The 18,755-nt window shown below is 39.2% G+C and overlaps 1 protein-coding gene across 1 annotated transcript in view; it reads right to left on the bottom strand.

Moving 5' to 3' along the window:
- SPACA1 (sperm acrosome associated 1) overlaps positions 1–15,251 on the bottom strand; it is a 30,500-nt gene extending 15,249 nt beyond the window's left edge. The window contains exons 1-3 of the mRNA XM_061427850.1: positions 14,929–15,251; positions 6,913–6,969; positions 599–700 (exon numbers count right to left, since the gene is read on the bottom strand). Coding sequence (XP_061283834.1) covers positions 599–700; positions 6,913–6,969; positions 14,929–15,148 — 379 coding nt within the window. The 5' untranslated portion in view covers positions 15,149–15,251. The remainder of the gene's footprint in view (positions 1–598; positions 701–6,912; positions 6,970–14,928) is intronic.
- Between the last annotated feature and the right edge of the window lie 3,504 nt (positions 15,252–18,755).

Genomic DNA, 18,755 nt, shown 5'->3' on the forward strand with positions numbered 1-18,755 from the left:
TTACTGCAAGTTTGACTGTAGAGGAGCAGAGTCGTCATGCATGCAACAATAAAGTCACGGAAGAGGCAAGTAAACACCATACCTGTCTGTTCCTTTGGCAAAATAAACTATAGAGAAGAGACAGTAAGGGCAAGCTACTTAGTGATCTATTAAACTTTGAGATATACTTACTAGTGGCTGCCAATTTTCTGTCCACCTCTTTCTGGCTTAGAGATAATGAAACCTCAGACGAGTGAAATTTGATAAAGAAAGGCTCTCAAAGTTCCCAATGTGGAGTTTACCAATCTACTGATAGACTGTCACAACCACAAGGTCAAAAGCATTTCTCTGGAGGATAGCTTCAACCAAAACCTGAGTGCAGTAAGGTTCCAGTGTACTAGAGAGAATGTTTGTTAAATTTAGACACAACTGAAAAAATGTAAAGAAAAGTAGAAAGACCTATAACTGTCTGGAGAAGTGGAATTTTAAGTTTTCTTATAATTTCCTTTGAGTATATCATTTTGATCATCTCCCTCCACTCAAGCAAACTGAGGTTAAGGATATCTCCCCAGAGTAAACATGGCCCCTCTGTCTCCCTCCAGTATAAAGTCCAACTCACAGCCACAATCTACTGGTCCACGACATTCTTCCACTCGTACGATACACTTGGATTCACCACCAGGGCATCCACTTGTCAATATAACTTCTCTAATACCGATACCTTTGATAAAAGAAATTGGCAGATGTTAAAAAAAAAAAAGAATTCCAGGGTTATTTTATTTTTCCACCTAGGTCAATTTTGAAACTTTTCTCCTAATTTCAGAAATTAAATTCCTAAATTCAGGGTAATAACATTTAGAGATGGCTCAGCAGGTAAAGAATCAACCTGCAATGCAGGAGACCTGGGTTCGATCCCTGAGTCAGAAAGATCCCCTGGAGAAGGGAATGGTTACCTACTCCAGTATTCTTGCCTGGAGAGGAGCCTGGTGGGCTACAATCCATGAGTTCAAAAAGAGTAGGATACAACTGAAGTGACTGAGCACAAGCACAAGCATTCTGAATTATTTCATAAAACAACATTTCCAAAAGGAGTCACATGGAACACTAGTTCCTCTGGTTGATAACATAAGAAAAAAGATTCCATGATTCTCTACATTTGGAAAGTATACATGAAATTAAAATGAAATGAATCTCCTCAGAATTTTAGAGGACCTTTTAACATGCTAGTAAATGAATGTGCTATTATGTGTAAACTTTCATTGATCAAAGATGCAAAAGTTTTACATTCTAATATTTTTGAGATCAGAATGCATTTTAGAATTGACAGCATGTCAAGAATGACAGTATTTTTCCTTTTTAGAGATGTATAAAATGTGCTTATTACAGCTAATAAAGCCTACTACTGAAACAGTAGAAAGCAGTAACACACAGGATCTTCCAAATTTATTTGACCATGGAACTTTGGAATGGGGGGAGTTGTAGCTTGCAGAGGAAATTACAAAAATTACACTGTAACATAAATGATGCTTTTTAACACCTAGACTGGTAAAAATCTCTGTATTACATTTATCAAGATAGACTTAATGACCAGACTTCCATTTCCAAAGTGATAATTCTTGTTAGAATTGCCACACATTTCATAAGAAATTAAGTCTTTACCGGCCCATCTCAGATCTCCACTGAGTTTGCCCTACCAATACCAGAAGTGAGAGAGATGATAAAAGCTGGTTAAAAGCTGGTTCAGTGACATGCCAAACATGTCCTGTGATAAGACTGTGCTGTCACAGGCTAAGGAGTAGTCCATCTTGATATTCTTCCTACCAAGTTCCTTCTTTCAGTCCCTGTAAAATGTTAATCATACAACCCATTCTCAAAACAAGGGTAAGCTGAAGTCTAGAGATGGCTTCAGTTCAGTTCAGTCACTCAGTCATTTCTGACTCTTTGAGACCCCATGGACTGCAGGATGCCAGACTTTCCTTCCCATCACCAACTCCCAGAGCTTGCTCGAACTCATGTCCATTGAGTCGGTGATGCCATCCAACCATCTCATCCTCTGTCATCCCCTTCTCCTCCCACCTTCAATCTTTCCCAGCATCAGTGTCTTTTCTAATGAGTCAGTTCTTCATATCAGGTGGCCAAAGTATCGGAGCTTCAGCTTCAGCATCGGTCCTTCCAATGAATATTCAGGACTGATTTCCTTTAGGATGGACTGGTTTGACCTCCTTGCAGTCCAAGGGACTCTCAAGAGTCTTCTCCAACACCACAGTTCTAAAGCATCAATTCTTCAGCACTCAGCTTTCTTTATGGTCCAACTTTCACATCCATACATGACTACTGGAAAACCATAGGTTTGACTAGACACATTTGTCAGCAAAGTCATGTCTCTGTTTTTCAATATTCTGCCTAGGTTGGTCATAGTTGGGGTTCCCTTGTGGCTCAGCTGGTAAAGAATCTGCCTGCAAGGTGGGAGACCTGGGTTTGATCCATGGGTTGGGAAGATACCCTCAAGAAGGGAAATGTTATCCACTTCAGTATTCTGGCCTGGATAATTCCATGGACTGCATAGTCCATGGGATTGCAAAGAGTCAGACATGACTGAGCAACTTTCACTTTCACTCTCTAGGTTGGTCATAGCTTTTCTTCCAAGGAGCAAGTGTCTTTTAATTTCATGGCTGCACTCATGTGTAGTAATTTTGGAGCCCAAGAAAATAAAGTCTGTCACTCTTTCCATTGTTTCCCCATATATTTGCCATGAAGTGATGGGACCCTATGCCATGATCTTAGTTTTTCAAATGTTGATTTTAAGCCAGCTTTTTCACTCTCCTCTTTCACTTCCATTAAGAAGCAAGTCTTTATTTTCTTGCTTTCGGCCATAACCATGGTGTCATCTGCATATCTGAAGTTATTGCTACTTGTCTCTGCAATTCTGCTTCCAGCTTATGCTTCATCCAGCCCAGCATTTCGCATGATAGATTCTGTTTATAAGTCAAATAAGCAAGGTGACAATATACAGCCTTGACATACTGCTTTCCCAATTTGGAACCAGTCCTTTGTTTAATGTCTGGGTCTAACTGTTGCTTTTGACCTGCAAACAGGTTTCGCAGGGAGCAAGTAAGGTGGTCTGGTATTCCCATCTCTTTTAAGAATTTTCCAACACAGTCAAAGGCTTTGGTATAGTCAATGAAGCAGATGTAAATGTTTTTCTGGAATTCTCTTGCTTTTTCTATGATCCAACAGATGTCGGCAATTTGATCTCTGGTTCCTTTGCCTTTTCTAAATTCAACTTGAACATCTGGAAGTTCTCGGTTCACACACTGCTGAAGCCTAGCTTAGAGAATTTTGAGAGTTTCTTTGCTAGCGTGTGAGAGAAGTGCAATTGTGCAGTAGTTTGAACGTTCTTTGGCATTGCATTTCTTTGGCATTGGAATGAAAACTGACCTTTTCCAGTCCTCTTCCTGTGGCCACTGCTGAGTTTTCCAAATTTGCTGGCATATTGAGTACAGCACTTTCACAGCATCAGCTTTTAGGATTTGAAGTAGCTCGGTTGGAATTCCATCACCTCCACTAGCTTTGTTCATAGTGATGCTTCCTAAGGTTCATTTGTCTTTGCACTCCAGGATGTCTGGCTCTAGGTGAGTGATCACGCCATTGTGGTTATCTGGGTCATTAAGATCTTTTTTTTTTTTTTTATAATTCTTCTGTGTATTCTTTCTACCTCTTCTTCATATCTTCTGCTTCTGTTAGGTACATATCATTTCTGTCCTTTATTGTGCCCATCTTTGCATGAAATGTTCCCTTGGTATCTCTAATTCTCTTGAAGAGATCTCTAGTCTTTCCTGTTCTGTCATTTTCTTCTATTTCTTTGCATTGATCACTGAGGAAGGCTTTCTTATCTCTTCTTGCTATTCTTTGGAACTCTGCATTCAGATGGGTATATCTTCCCTTTTTTCCTTTGCCTTTCACTTCTCTTCTTTTCACAGCTATTTTTAAGGCCTCCTCAGACAACCATTTTACCTTTTAGCATTTCTTTTTCTTGGGGATGGCTTTGATCAGTCTCCTGGACAATGTCATGAACCTCCATCCACAGTTCTTAAGGCACTCCATCAGATCTAGTCCCTTAAATCTATTTCTCACTTCCACTGTATAGTCATAAGGGATTTGATTTAGGTCATACCTGAATGATCTAGTGGTTTTCCCTACTTTCTTCAACTTAAGTCTGAATTTTGCAATAAAGAGTTCATGATCTGAGCCATAGTCAGCTCCTGGTCTTGTTTTGGCTGACTGTATAGAGCTTGGCTTATAATACAAGAGACGGCTTATAATCTGTTGGTTTATCATATAAGAGATGGCTTATAAGAGCATGTTTCAATCTTCAGAGTGCATGCAAAACACCTGAGACATACTGACGTGCAAATTAGGATGCAGTAAGTAGGTCTGCAGTAGGTCCTCATGTTCTGAATTTCTCACAAGCTCTCAGGATATGCTGATGTAGCTAGCCTGTGGACCAAACTTTGAGAAGCAAACAAGAGAGTTCTCCATACGAGATAAGGAGAGGGAAGGTTGGATGGGGAAAGGTCTATTTTGATTAAACGAGATTCTTAAGAATGGCTGCAGAATGGCTCCACTTAAATTTATGAATAGTACTTCTCTAGGGGGATAGTCTTATTCTGAAATGCATAAATATTTTCCAAGCAGGTATTTTATGTATTTATTTATTTAGCCAAATAGATTTCATTGCAATCATGTGTGTAGATGTGACATGTAAGTCAATACTTAAAAACATGCTTGTGTGTTCCAAGAAAACAAAACTTTTTGAATGCTAAAATATTGTTTTGGGAGTTCAACAGAATTTTCACTAAAGCATTTTTTTTCTTTTAAATAATTTTTACAGGTTGAAAATGTTTTTAATAGTTAAAATATTATAGATATGAAATATTGCCTTTTATGGTTTTTAGAACTTACCACCATCTGACATATTACGTTTTACATTATGTATCTTTTTGACCCTACTAAAAAATATATTCCCTAAAAGCAGAGAGTTCTCACTGCTTTGTTCACTGCTGTATTCTAACACCTATAATAATACCTGGCACATAGTAGGCAAAAACTTAAAAAGCAGAAAACAAAAACTAACTCATTGAATGTGTGTTAGACACTCAGTCGTGTCTGACTCTTTGCAATCCCAGGGACTGTAGCCCACCAGGCTCCTCTGTCCGTGGGATTCTCCAGGCAAGAATACTGGAGTGGGTTGCCATGGCCTCCTCCAAGGGATCTTCCTAACCCAGAGATCCAACCTGGGTCTCCCACACTGCGGACAGATCCTTTATCATCCGAGCCACTAGGGAAGCCCAAATTTATTGAATAAAGATATATAATTTCTGAAGTACATCTTTAAAGAGTAGGACAATACCAATTATTAGAATTGTCATAAAAATCATTCTCTGAGAATTTCACAAGCAAGCAGCAGAATAAAAATATAAATTGCAAATGAATAAATACAAGATTATTACATAGATTCCTCTCATCTCTGACTCTGACTGACCAAGAAATTAAGGTAAAAAACAGGTTTAAAACTATCTCAAGAGACAGGAAGTAGAATAATTGTTGCAAGGGATTGGGCTAAGTGGGAAATTAGTGTTTAACTGGTACAGAGGTTTCAGTTTGGGGATGATGAAAAATTTGGGAGTGGATTGCAATAATGACTGCATGACAATATGAATGTGCTTAATGTCATTAAAACGTACATTTAAAAAATGGTTAAAAGCGTAAATTTTGTTGTTTATTTTAGCATCATTTTTTAAACCTTATCTCAAATAAAAACACTTTAGCTATAATTTTTGACCAAAAAAATAAAAAAACCATACATAATGTTTTGATCTGTATCTGCATGGACTTTGATTTCTTTCCCTCTGGTTTTTGTTCTTCCCTTCTGTCACTATCTTTTTCGAAGGCAGACTCTATTTAGAATAAACTTAATTACATTTTGAATTATCTGCTGTCTTCTTAGTATATTAGTCTATAGTGGTTCTCAAAAGATGGTCTTTGAAAAAGCAGCATCAGCTTCATTTGTGAACTTACTTTAGAAATATAAATTCTTAGACCTCATTGAAGGCCTAAGTGAGTCAGAAATTTTGAAGTAGGACTCACAATCCATGTTTTAACAAGCCCTTCAGGCACTTATGGTGAACACTTTTAGGTCTGAGGTGGTGCAATGGTAAAGAATTCACCAGCCAATGCAGGAGATGTAGGAGATGAAGGTTCGATCCCTGGTTTGGGAAGATCCCCTGGAGAAGGAAATGGCAACCCACTCCAGTATTCTTGCCTCAGAAATCCCTTGGACAGAGGAGCCTGGTGGGCTATAGTGCGTGGGATCCCAAGAGTCTGACACAACTAAGCACTCACGGTCTTACTACAGCACGTGTGGTCTTAATGCAATACTTACCCAAGAGATTTTACGTCCAGTTTCTATCCAAGGAATGATCAGAATAAATCAGTCTTTGAATATTATTTTCCCCACAAAGCCAATACCTCTTTTTTCTAAGACGTGACATATAAAATGGAAAACTGTAGAATTTAGAATAGACTATTTAAAAAAGCAAATCTGTTGATAGATTTGCCAACACAGTATGTGGAAGACATCTGTGAGATGCATCAGAAGACCTTTAATCTTCCAAACCTCCGAGATAAAGTTTTACTCTTGTGAAAGCAGTTTATGTGCTCCCCCCACAAAATAATAATATGTATATATATTAAAGAGCGGGCTTAAAATAAGACTTAGAGGTTATGAACTGAAAATATCCTCCCTTAGAAAGCAATCCATTTGAGTTTTGTGTGTAAATCACAATTACAAACAGAAATCAGAAAGATGCATGATAGTACACTTTGTCCCCCCATCCCCACTACAATATTATTTATCTGCTCTATGTTACTTACCACATGTAACGGTGCACATCCCAAATTCTACTTCTTTGACTATCGTCTTATTTGAAACTAAAAATAAATGCAAAAATACATTATTTAATCATAGGGAAACTTTTCTAAGTGAAAAACTCTTACTTGGAGATGGAGGATATAAGCACTGATCATATGGGAAGCAGACATTTAAAAAATTATATAAAATCAGAAAAGCAATGCCATTACTAGTACATCTTCTATTACTGTTTAAATGAAAAGACAGCTAAACCTTTAAAGAATTAAATTAGGAAATAACTTACAAAGATTTATATTTAAACCTGTACATCATTTTTAAAATAATGCTTTTCATCAGTTTAATATATGGTGAGTTAAAAGTTATATAGAAGGTCAGAAAAATTACACACACAAAAAAGCCTGCCAATTATAGGGCCCAATTTTTTCTATTTTCTACTTTCCAAAAAATTTTGAGTGTATTATTTCTATCCAAAAAGAAACCTTCATGCTAAGTATTCATTAAAATTATGTTATAAATTGGTTCTACTCATTCTCAGGTTAAGATGGTAAGTTAGTCCTAAGAATTTATTTCAACATTTTATTTAGCAGGGTAATCAAGGAATTTACAAGTATTTGAGTAGTTAAAAATTACTGGTTTTAAATCTCATGTTTCTCTTTTTGTAATTGTTCCGCAATTTGACATGAATTCTACTAGCTGTATATAATCAATTCTTGCTAACTCAGATTAGGACTAAAATCTCAATAAAAATAAATATTAAATGAGGTGCTAGAAAGTAATTTTTAAAAGGCATGATGTAGGTGAGGCAACATTTATTATGTGGGAAAATGCATCAAAATTGGAGTCCAAATTGCTACTTCTACCACTAATTAGCTATTCTGAGTTTGCACAAATTCCTTAAACTGAGTCAGGCCTAATTAACCCCTGTGTAAAATTTGGAAAGGAGAACCTATATCACTGATATTATTGTAAGAATTAAATGTGATAACGTATATGCAAGCATTCTGTATATCATTTAGCCATCTAAACATGCCTAAGATATAACCTCACCCCCACTTCATTCATTCATTTTGTAATTACTAATTTTATGTAAGTCTAGGATTTTTTCCATTTTGATTATTATAATTTTTCATAAACACTTCTATACTTACAAGCACCAAATACAGTGCCTTGAATATACAGTAAACTAATTTATACTTGATGAATATACAAGTAAATTAATATTGACTTTGTGAAATTGGACTATCACGATGATCGATTCTGCATTGACATTTTTGCTTGAAATGCTTGGATACGTTCTGCTGGTACATTCAGTTCAGTTCAGTTGCTCAGTCGTGACCAACTCTTTGCAACCCCATGAATCGCAGCACGCCAGGCCTCCCTATCCATCACCAACTCCCGGAGTTCACTCAGACTCACGTCCATCGAGTCAGTGATGCCATCCAGCCATCTCATCCTCTGTTGTCCCCTTCTCCCCCTGCCCTCAATCCCTCCCAGCATCAGAGTCTTTTCCAATGAGCCAACTCTTCGCATGAGGTGGCCAAAGTACTGGAGTTTCAGCTTCAGCATCATTTCTTCCAAAGAAATCCCAGGGCTGATCTCCTTCAGAATGGACTGGTTGGATCTCCTTGAAGTCCAAGGGACTCTCAAGAGTCTTCTCCAACACCACAGTTCAAAAGCATCAATTCTTTGGCGCTCAGCCTTCTTCACAGTCCAACTCTCACATCCATACATGACCACAGGAAAAACCATAGCCTTGACTAGACAGACCTTTGTTGGCAAAGTAATGTCTCTGCTTTTCAATATGCTATCTAGGTTGGTCATAACTTTCCTTCCAAGGAGTAAGTGTCTTTTAATTTCATGGCTGCAGTCACCATCTGCAGTGATTTTGGAGCCCCCAAAAATAAAGTCTGACACTGTTTCCACTGTTTCCCCATCTATTTCCCATGAAGTACTGGTACATTAGGAAATACAAATTAAAAGCCAAATCTTAAAAACAGAAAACAAGAGTATGCAAATGAGTACTAGACTACCTTAAATATAACCTCTTTCAAAAAAAAATAATCAGCTCTGCTATGCTACTTTAGGAAAGTTGCTAATACTTAAGTACTTCTAGCTTAGAAAAAAATGAGATTCAGTCTAATAGTCTCTAAAGTTCCTTTTGCCTTTGTTTATTGAATGTCCAGTAGGGCATTCAATGACTTTCTTTTTTGGTGGAAATCCTATAGCAGTGGGTCTGGGAAATTTTATGTATCCTGACTTGCGTGGTATTTGTCAAAATTTCCCATTATATACCTGTGAATAAAAAGTATGGTCAGTTAAGTTTCCTGTGTAACTTGTTAAACAGTAAGATCCACTGAAGCTAACTGATTGGTTGGTGTCATGTGTTATCAGTGATCTGTCACAGAACTCTGTCCTGTTCAACATTTTTATGAATGATTTGGAAAATACTGATACCATGCTGACTGAATCTGGGGATCATGCAAAACTAGGAAGAACAAAAAAAAAATATGAAGATAAATCTGGATTTAAAACTGACAGGGTGGAATAATGGGCAAATCTAACAAAAGGAAATGTCAGAGGATTAAAATCTTCTGCACATACAGCTGAAAAGTCAACTGTTCCCAAAATACTATACAGGCTATCTTAATTGATAGAACAGATGAAAATGAGTGAAGAGTTCACCAGGAGTCAAGAGAGTGATAAAGCTTTCCTAAAAATCTACTGAGTCTTTGACCATGCAGATAAAAGCTTGGCATCCACAATGATGTAGATAATGATCCTGATCTTTTTTGTTCTGGCCAGATCCTAAAATGTTCTCTTCAATTCTGCACAGCACACTGTAACTGTTGGTATATACTATCAAAAATCAATTTTAATTTTTGAGGCAACTTTCTCAGTCTGTTTTTAGTTTTTCTATATTTTGAAACATTTTGTTATTTTATCATCCATAATGATAGACTTCATTATTGCTCATCAATTATTCCCAACTGTATTTAAAAAGAAAAGACTAAATAAAATGGAAGAATGGTGGGGCTGTCTGGGAAAGATGACATAACTGTGAAATAAATCACAGCTATTACATCATCCTTTGTTTTCTTGCTACTCTGTCCAGTGTATTGTATAATCTCTCAGGAAGATATAAAAGAAGTCTAAAGGCACCTTTCTCGTAGTCTATTTTCAGCTTTCATTGGACAGAGTTGAGATTTTTGAATTTTTCTTTTTTTTTTTTTCTATAATGGCAGAGAAGAAAAGTGGCAGAGGAATACCACTCACAGTTATTGGATGAATTAGAAGATAAACGGAAAGAGATAGCAACACTTTAGATGCTAATAGTGAAATTGACTCCATAAGCAAAATGAGAGATGGTATCTTAAGTAAATATTCTAGATGAATTTTCTCTTCACTCAAGAATCAGTGAATGAATATTATATTTTGAAGGATGAGAAGGATATATGCTATTCTCATCTAGTTGGTCTTTCAACAGGAAGAACTTGATTCTAAAATGTTTTGGGAAAATAAGCCAGACCATATTATTTTGTTAAAAAGGATATGGAGAGTATTCTTTTTAGATTTATAAACGCCAATTAGAATGATTAGTCCAATGAATTTTATTCATTTCTACATAATCTGTTTTCTTTTATCACCTTTATATACACACCTGCCATCATGATTTGTTCATTTACAAGTCTTATCAAGTAAATGCTGGGAAAGAATACTCTCCATATCTTTGAAACTATGGAACAAACAAGATGGCAGTCTTCTTTTGAACAAAATATGTGCCTTCACAGATTTCAAAAGTACTGTGTTTTGGCAATGCAAGTGCAAAAAGAAACCAAAGTAATAGAATCTGTTAGGGATGTACTTGAAATCTGGAATCAGAATTTACAAAATGGATACATTCCAGATTCATGCATAACAGCTGATGAGCATTCAGCTGCATTCAGAGTACTTTGCCCAATTAAGGTATGTATTTCTTCAAAACCAAGAAATATAGAATAAAAATTTGGAGCTTTCCAGGTTTAAATTCTTATTATTACAAACAACTTATAATCTCAAATAAGTTGTTTTCACTATTCCTTTACTCTTACGTTTGCAAGTTATTTGTAAATACCTTAAGCTTTATATATATACATACATAATGATCATTGCTTTTACTGGTCTGCTGAGGGTTAAAAGGGACTTTGCTAAATTTTAATTAATGATTCTGGAAATTTTTAGATCTCAGAATCTTGGATTAAGTTCTGGATTCTCATTCTCCCCAGAAAAAAAATAGCTGCACATAGAATTGTATATATTAAATGGTACAAGCGCACCCTGAAGTTCAGAGGATGAAACAGAGAAACTGAGAGAATAACTAGCCTACATTTGAAGTGAAATCTAAGGCCTTATAACTCCATCACCTGCCTACACTCTAGCATTTTACAACTATCCCTTAACCAGTTTAATATTGTTAACTCAATTACTTTCAAAACAAAAGCAACTATGCTTCAGAATGTTCTTTTCTACCCTAGTCCTCTTTTCACATTTCCAAAGTAGAGGACCTCTCCAAGCTCTCTTCAGTTCAGTTCAGTTCAGTTGCTCAGTCGTGACCGACTCTTTGTGACCCCATGAATGGCAGCACGCCAGGCCTCCCTGTCCATCACCATCTCCCGGAGTTCACTCAGACTCACGTCCATCGAGTCAGTGATGCCATCCAGCCATCTCATCCTCTGTCGTCCCCTTCTCCTCCTGCCCCCAATCCCTCCCAGCATCAGTCTTTTCCAATGAGTCAACTCTTCGCATCAGGTGGCCAAAGTACTGGAGTTTCAGCTTCAGCATCATTCCCTCCAAAGAAATCCCAGGGCTGATCTCCTTCAGAATGGACTGGTTGGATCTCCTTGCAGTCCAAGGCACTCTCAAGAGTCTTCTCCAACACCACAGTTCAAAAGCATCAATTCTTCGGCGCTCAGCCTTCTTCACAGTCCAACTCTCACATCCATACATGACCACTGGAAAAACCATAGCCTTGACTAGACGGACCTTTGTTGGCAAAGTAATGTCTCTGCTTTTCAATATGCTATCTAGGTCGGTCATAACTTTCCTTCCAAGGAGTAAGCGTCTTTTAATTTCATGGCTGCAGTCACCATCTGCAGTGATTTTGGAGCCCAGAAAAATAAAGTCTGACACTGTTTCCACTGTTTCCCCATCTATTTCCCATGAAGTGATGGGATCAGATGCCATGATCTTAGTTTTCTCAATGTTGAGCTTTAAGCCAACTTTTTCACTCTCCACTTTCACTTTCATCAAGAGGCTTTTGAGTTCTGCTTCACTTTCTGCCATAAGGGTGGTGTCACCTGCATATCTGAGGTTATTGATATTTCTCCCGGCAATCCTGATTCCACCTTGTGTTTCTTCCAGTCCAGCATTTCTCATGATGTACTCTGCATAGAAGTTAAATAAGCAGGGTGACAATATACAGCCTTGACATACTCCTTTTCCTATTTGGAACCTGTCTGTTGTTCCATGTCCAGTTCTAACTGTTGCTTCCTGATCTGCATACAGATTTCTCAAGAGGCAGGTCAGGTGGTCTGGTATTCCCATCTCTTGAAGAATTTTCCACAGTTTATTGTGATCCACACAGTCAAAGGCTTTGGCATAGTCAATAAAGCAGAAATAGATGTTTTTTCTGGAACTCTCTTGTTTTTTCCATGATCCAGCAGATGTTGGCAATTTGATCTCCAGTTCCTCTGCCTTTTCTAAAACCAACTTGAACATCAGGAAGTTCACGGTTCATGTATTGCTGAAGCCTAGCTCGGAGAATTTTGAGCATTACTTTACTAGCATGTGAGATGAGTGCAATTGTGCGGTAGTTTGAGCATTCTTTGGCATTGCCTTTCTTTGGGATTGGAATGAAAATGGACCTTTTCCAGTCCTGTGGCCACTGCTGAGTTTTCCAAATTTGCTGGCATACTGAGTACAACAGTTTCACAGCATCATCTTTCAGGATTTGAAACAGCTCAACTGGAGTTCCATCACCTCCACTAGCTTTGTTCGTAGTGACACTTTCTAAGGCCCACTTGACTTCACATTCCAGGATGTCTGGCTCTAGGTCAGTGATCACACCATTGTGATTATCTGGGTCATGAAGATCTTTTTGTATAGTTCTTCTGTGTATTCTTGCCACCTCTTCTTAATATCTTCTGCTTTTGTTAGGTCCCTGCCATTTCTGTCCTTTATCGAGCCCATCTTTGCATGAAATGTCCCCTTGCTATCTCTAATTTTCTTGAAGAGATCTCTAGTCTTTCCCATTCTGTTGTTTTCCTCTATTTCTTTGCATTGATCACTGAGGAAGGCTTTCTTATCTCTTCTTGCTCTCTTACATGTAACGTTATCAAGGTAGTGAAAGAAAGTGAAGTCTCTCAGTCATGTCCGACTCTTTGCAACCCCATGGACTGTAGCCCGCCAGGCTCCTCCATCCATGGGATTCTCCAGGCAAGAGTACTGGAGTGGGTTGCCATTTCCTTCTCCAGGGGATCTTCCTGACCCAGGGATCGAACCCAGGTCTCCCACATTGTAGGCAGACACTACATGTAACGTTATCAAGGTCTGACTCTTTGAGACCCCATGGACATGAGGCTCCTCCATCCATGGCATTTTCTAGGCAAGAGTACTGGAGTGGGTTGCCTTTTCCTTCTCCAGGGAACTTCCCAACCTAGGGATCGAACCCAGGTCTCCCACATTGTAGACAGATGCTTTACCGTCTGAGCCACTAGGGAAGTCTCCAGCTCAAACCTCAATTACACCATTAACCTCAGATAGTCAATTTCTTTATGTCACTGAGGGTCACTGTCATAAGGATATAAAAGAATGACTGATAAATACATCATCTACTTGATATGTAGAGGAGACAGGAGACTGCCAAGGATATTAAAAAGAATCTCAACTGGGTCATTTATAGAGGGAAGAGAATCATTCTCCTGTAGATGACTGCAAACCTGCAACTGACCTTTTACCTACCAGCATGTGAGCTAACTAATCAATATCCCAGCTTATCAAGTTTTATTGTCTAATGAGTCAGGAGAATAAGGCAAATTTATGTATCAAATATAGGCTAGTCTTCTTTCGTTAAAATGTATATCACTTAACAAAGCCTCTAGTTGGATCCCTTGATAGGTGTTTTCTACTGCCACCCTTCCTTTGTGATTCGAAGTTTTTTGTTTTGTTTTTTGTGTGTGTGTGTGATTCGAAGTTGAATTTAAAACACCATCACACTGCAGAGGGGCTGCATGAAACTAACAGAGCTGGGCTCTGGGCTATTCTGTCAGCACCTTGATCTATCTAGATGTGTCACAGTGAAGGGCATTTGGAATTCCCTTGAGTTCCAATCCAAAGGGCAAATGTGAAAAGGAAGACTTCAGGCAATCTGCACTTAAAAAAAAAACAAAAAAAAAACTACAGAGGGAAAGTCCCTGGTGACTCAGATGGTAAGGACTCCGCCTGTAATGCAGGAGAGGAGACCTGAGTTCTATCCCTAGAGCAAGAAGATGCCCTGGAGAGGGAAATGACAACCTACTCCAGTATTCTTGCCTGGAGAATTCCATGGACAGAGGAGTCTGGTGGGCTACAGTTCATGGAGTCGCAAAGAGTTGGACATGACTGAGCAACACACACACACACACACACACACACACACACACACGGGAAAGAAAATCATAACTGCAAGTGAGCGGAAGGTTACTTTGTGACTCCTACCCTTAGAAAATTAAGCATCTATTCCCTTGTCCAGAGCAATATTTAGCAATATTTCTGTAGCAATTTCTATACATACGCTTGTGTATATTGCTGAGGTTTTGGAGAATTAGCGCATTCTTTTTTGCAGGGCCATTAAGTTTGCAATAATGTATACATTCAGGGCTGCTTTCGAGAAAGCTTTCAAGAGTTAACAGACGTTAACTTGTGTAATTCTCATCTTCCTCAAAAAGCAGGGAAGGCTTTGCCTTCAACAGGTGCCTCTGGGTCCCCGCCAAAGAACCTCTCACCCTCACTATCATCCTCGGCCTCAGCCTGGGGCTCATTCTCCGTCTCGCTGTCATTCTCGGGCTCCTCATCGCCCTCAGGTTCGCCCTCGCCTTCGCGGGCCAAGCTGGGATCTTGGATCGCGGTGACGTTGATCCCGCACGTTGACTGGAGGCCCGCCAGGAGCAGCCAGCCGACTGTCAGCAGCAGCCTAGCAGAGCAGCCCGCGCCCCTAGATTTCATGGTTCTAGGCCTGGACGGCTGCCCAAGGCGCAGTCGCAGCCGCCCGCTCCTGACGAGAGGTACGTAAAAGAGAGGAGCCGCCAGATTCCGAACGTCTGCACCGTGCCCCGGCAACCATTGGGGCGTCACGGGTCGTCAGCATCTCACGCAGCCCATAGAACACGCGCAAGGCCTCCAGCATGGCGCCCCGTGGGCCACTTCCGATGGCACTCGGGCCCCGCCCCACCCGTTCCGGAGTTCCAGGACGTGCTGCCTCACTGGGCGGAGCCACGCCCTCACTCTTCCTCAGTTAGTAAGCTTCGCCAAGTGCCCTGGGTGACTTTTCTTACTGTGTGTAGATTTGAAAGGTGATGTCTCCTCTCTAAACCAGACTCACTAGAACCCTCGAGTATGCTCCCTGTGACTTGGCTTCAGACTCCTTATGCACAGTATCCAATGCATAGTATCCAATTCAGTGTGTATCAAGAATGATTCATCTTGTTAAGCCTTGTCAAGTAGGTTGCCCCAAACTTCATCCGTATCAGCAGGCGAGGCTTGATTTGTAGAGGATATAGGGGCTACACTTTCACACTCTGATCCGAACACTGTTGTTAATGCACCTCAAGCATGTACTCACGTTTTAAGATTTTGTGCAGTGCTGTCAGCTCCACATGGGACTTCACTGAGCTAGAATGCCAGGAAAGGAGGGGAGGGGAGGATGCAAGTATTGTCAAACTAGTTTTGTCCATCCTGTATTTGAAGAGCTGATGTTTTGGGAGCCAAATATCGGACTTAACCTTTGTTCCTTGTGAATGTCTGTCTTTGTGCTTTTGGCCTATTTTTAAAATCTCGTTGGGATTCTTTTAGGGGCTGATTTTGTTACCTTAATATATTTATCCCAAGTTTGATTTGGAAAATGTTTCCTTCAGATCAGTAACAAAAATGTTTAAAAGGGCAACAGGCTAATAATAGAGCACTATATTGAAAAGCAGAGAGATTACTTTGTCAACAAAGGTCTGTCTAGTCAAGGCTATGGTTTTTCCAGTGGTCATGTATGGATGTGAGAGTTGGACTATAAAGAAAGCTGAGCACTGAAGAATTGATGCTTTTGAACTGTGGTGTTGGAGAAGACTCTTGAGAGTGCCTTGGACTGCAAGGAGATCCAGCCAGTCCATCCTAAAGGAAATCAGTCCTGAATATTCATTGGAGGGACTGACGCTAAAGCTAAAACTCCAATGAGAAGAGCTGACTCATTTGAAAAGACCCTGATGCTGGGGAATATTGAGAGCAGGAGGAGAAGGGGCCGACAGAGGATGAGATGGTTGGATGGCATCACCGAATCAATGGACATGGGTTTGGGTGGACTCCAGCAGTTGGTGATGGACAGGGAGGCCTGGTGTGCTGCAGTTCATGGGGTCGCAAAGAGTCAGACAGGACTGAGCAACTGAACTGAACTGAACTGAAGTCAGTCTCTGACAGTGATCCACTAATCCACATGTTGATTTAACCCAAGGAGTCCTGTCTTTTACTAAGAGTGAATCAGACTGGAAGTAAGAATACCTTGGCATTCCCACTTGAATCAGTAGAAAACATTAGAGGTGTAACTTCCCTACTACCCTCCTGATGGTATTTAGTATCATTGTGTCCAGTTTTGTCATAGAAAGAAATGAAATCCATTAGGTTCCTTCAGTTGATGATTTAATTTTAAGAAATCAGCTCTAATTAAGACTTCTTTAAGAGATTCAGTGACTTTTTTGAGTCCAAAAGAAGCTTAGAAAGAATCTAACAGTCCAAGTTCCACATTTTTAGGTGAAGAGATTAAATGACTTACCTAAGATCATCCAGAAAATTATTTGCAATGCAGAGCTTCATACTACATTTCCTGAATGCTCATTCAATGCTTAGTGATTTCATATAATTTAAAATTAACAATAAAGAAACAGTCAGTGGAGTAGTCCAAGAGTTCAAGCACTGAAAATAAATTAGGGTTAAAATTTTTTTTAATCTTGTTAAATTCATTATTCCACATTTGGTTTGATCTAGTGGCTACAATGTGGTATTAAGAAGTATTGATGAATAGATAATTTGATGGATTTCTATCTGGGATTTGAAACAAAGCTCTTTTGGTTATGTTTCTATGTGATGTTATCTCCTACCTTAAGATTTAATCTCTAAATTGCTGTAACACGTGGGCTAAAGAGTAATCTACTACATCTATTACAGAGTGAACTTAAGACATAAACTGACTTTTAGAACATATATACATCCAGATGTATGGATGTGAGAGTTGAACCATAAAGAAGGCTGAGTGCTGAAGAATTGATGCTTTCGAACTGTGGTGCTGGAGAAGACTCTTCAGATTCCCTTGGACAGCAAGAAAATTGAACCAATAAATGCTAAAGGAAATCAGTCCTGAATATTTATTGGAAGGACTGATGCTGAAGCTCCAATACTTTGGCCACTTGATGTGAGGAGCCGACTCATTGGAAAAGACCCTGATGCTGAGAAGGACTGGGGACAGGAGGAGAAGGGGGCGACAGAGGATGAGATGGTTGAAAGGCATCATCGACTCAATGGACATGAGTTTGAACAAATTCCAAGAGATAGTGAAGGACAGGGAAGCCTGGTGTGCTGCAGCCCGTGAGGTCTCAAAGAGTCAGACACAACTGAGCAACTGACAACAATAATACATCCAGCCTCAGCAAACTAACAGCTAAGCAAGTAACTGAGAAACCTAGTAGGAGGATCTTCAGCCCCACTTATTTGTACCAAAAGTAAGTTACTTGAAACAAAAATGAAATTTTTATTTGAAATTTTCTTTAAAAAATGCTTCTAGTTTTGAAAATAGACAAGAACTGCTAAGAATGGTTACTATTAAAGTTCAAATTGATACTAGTAAGGAGTCCATGATAATGTTTTGTATAATTTAAAATACCATAAAATATTATAGCGTCTCACAAGATTATGAGGGAAGTTAGAAATGAGAAGACATGATCTTGATACACAAAGATGTTTGTTTCATGGGCAAATGAGTAACTATACTATTTTACATTCCTACCAGCAATGTGTGAGTGATTCAGTTTTTCTGCATCCTCACCAGCATTAGCGAAGTGAAGTGAAGTTGCTCAGTCGTGTCCGACTCTTAGCGACCCCATAGACTATAGCCTGCTATGTTCCTCCGTCCATGGAATTTTCCAGGCAAGAGTACTGGAGTGGGTTGCCATTTCCTTCTCCAGAGGATCTTCCTGACCCAGGCATCAAACCCAGGTCTCCTGCACTGTAGGCAGACGCTTTACCATCTGAGCCACCAGGGAAGTCCACCAGCATTAGGTATTGTCAATTAAAAAACATATTTTTACCTATTTTGATAAGTGTATTATGTGTTCTCGCTGCTAGTCCTCTGTTGGATATGTGGTATGAAAATATTTTCTCTGAATATGTAGTTGTCTTTTCAACCTCTTCATGGAGTCTTACACAGGGTGAAAGCTTTAACTTTAAGGAAGACCAGTTAAACAGTTTTCCATTGATTGATCTGGCTGTTGCTGTCAAGTCTAAGAACTCTTTGCCTAGCCCTGTCCTGAAGATTTTCTCCTATTTTTTTTTTACAGTTTATATCTAAGTCTATGAC

Source organism: Bos javanicus, chromosome 9 (assembly GCF_032452875.1).
Source record: "Bos javanicus breed banteng chromosome 9, ARS-OSU_banteng_1.0, whole genome shotgun sequence".
NCBI lineage: Eukaryota > Metazoa > Chordata > Mammalia > Artiodactyla > Bovidae > Bos > Bos javanicus.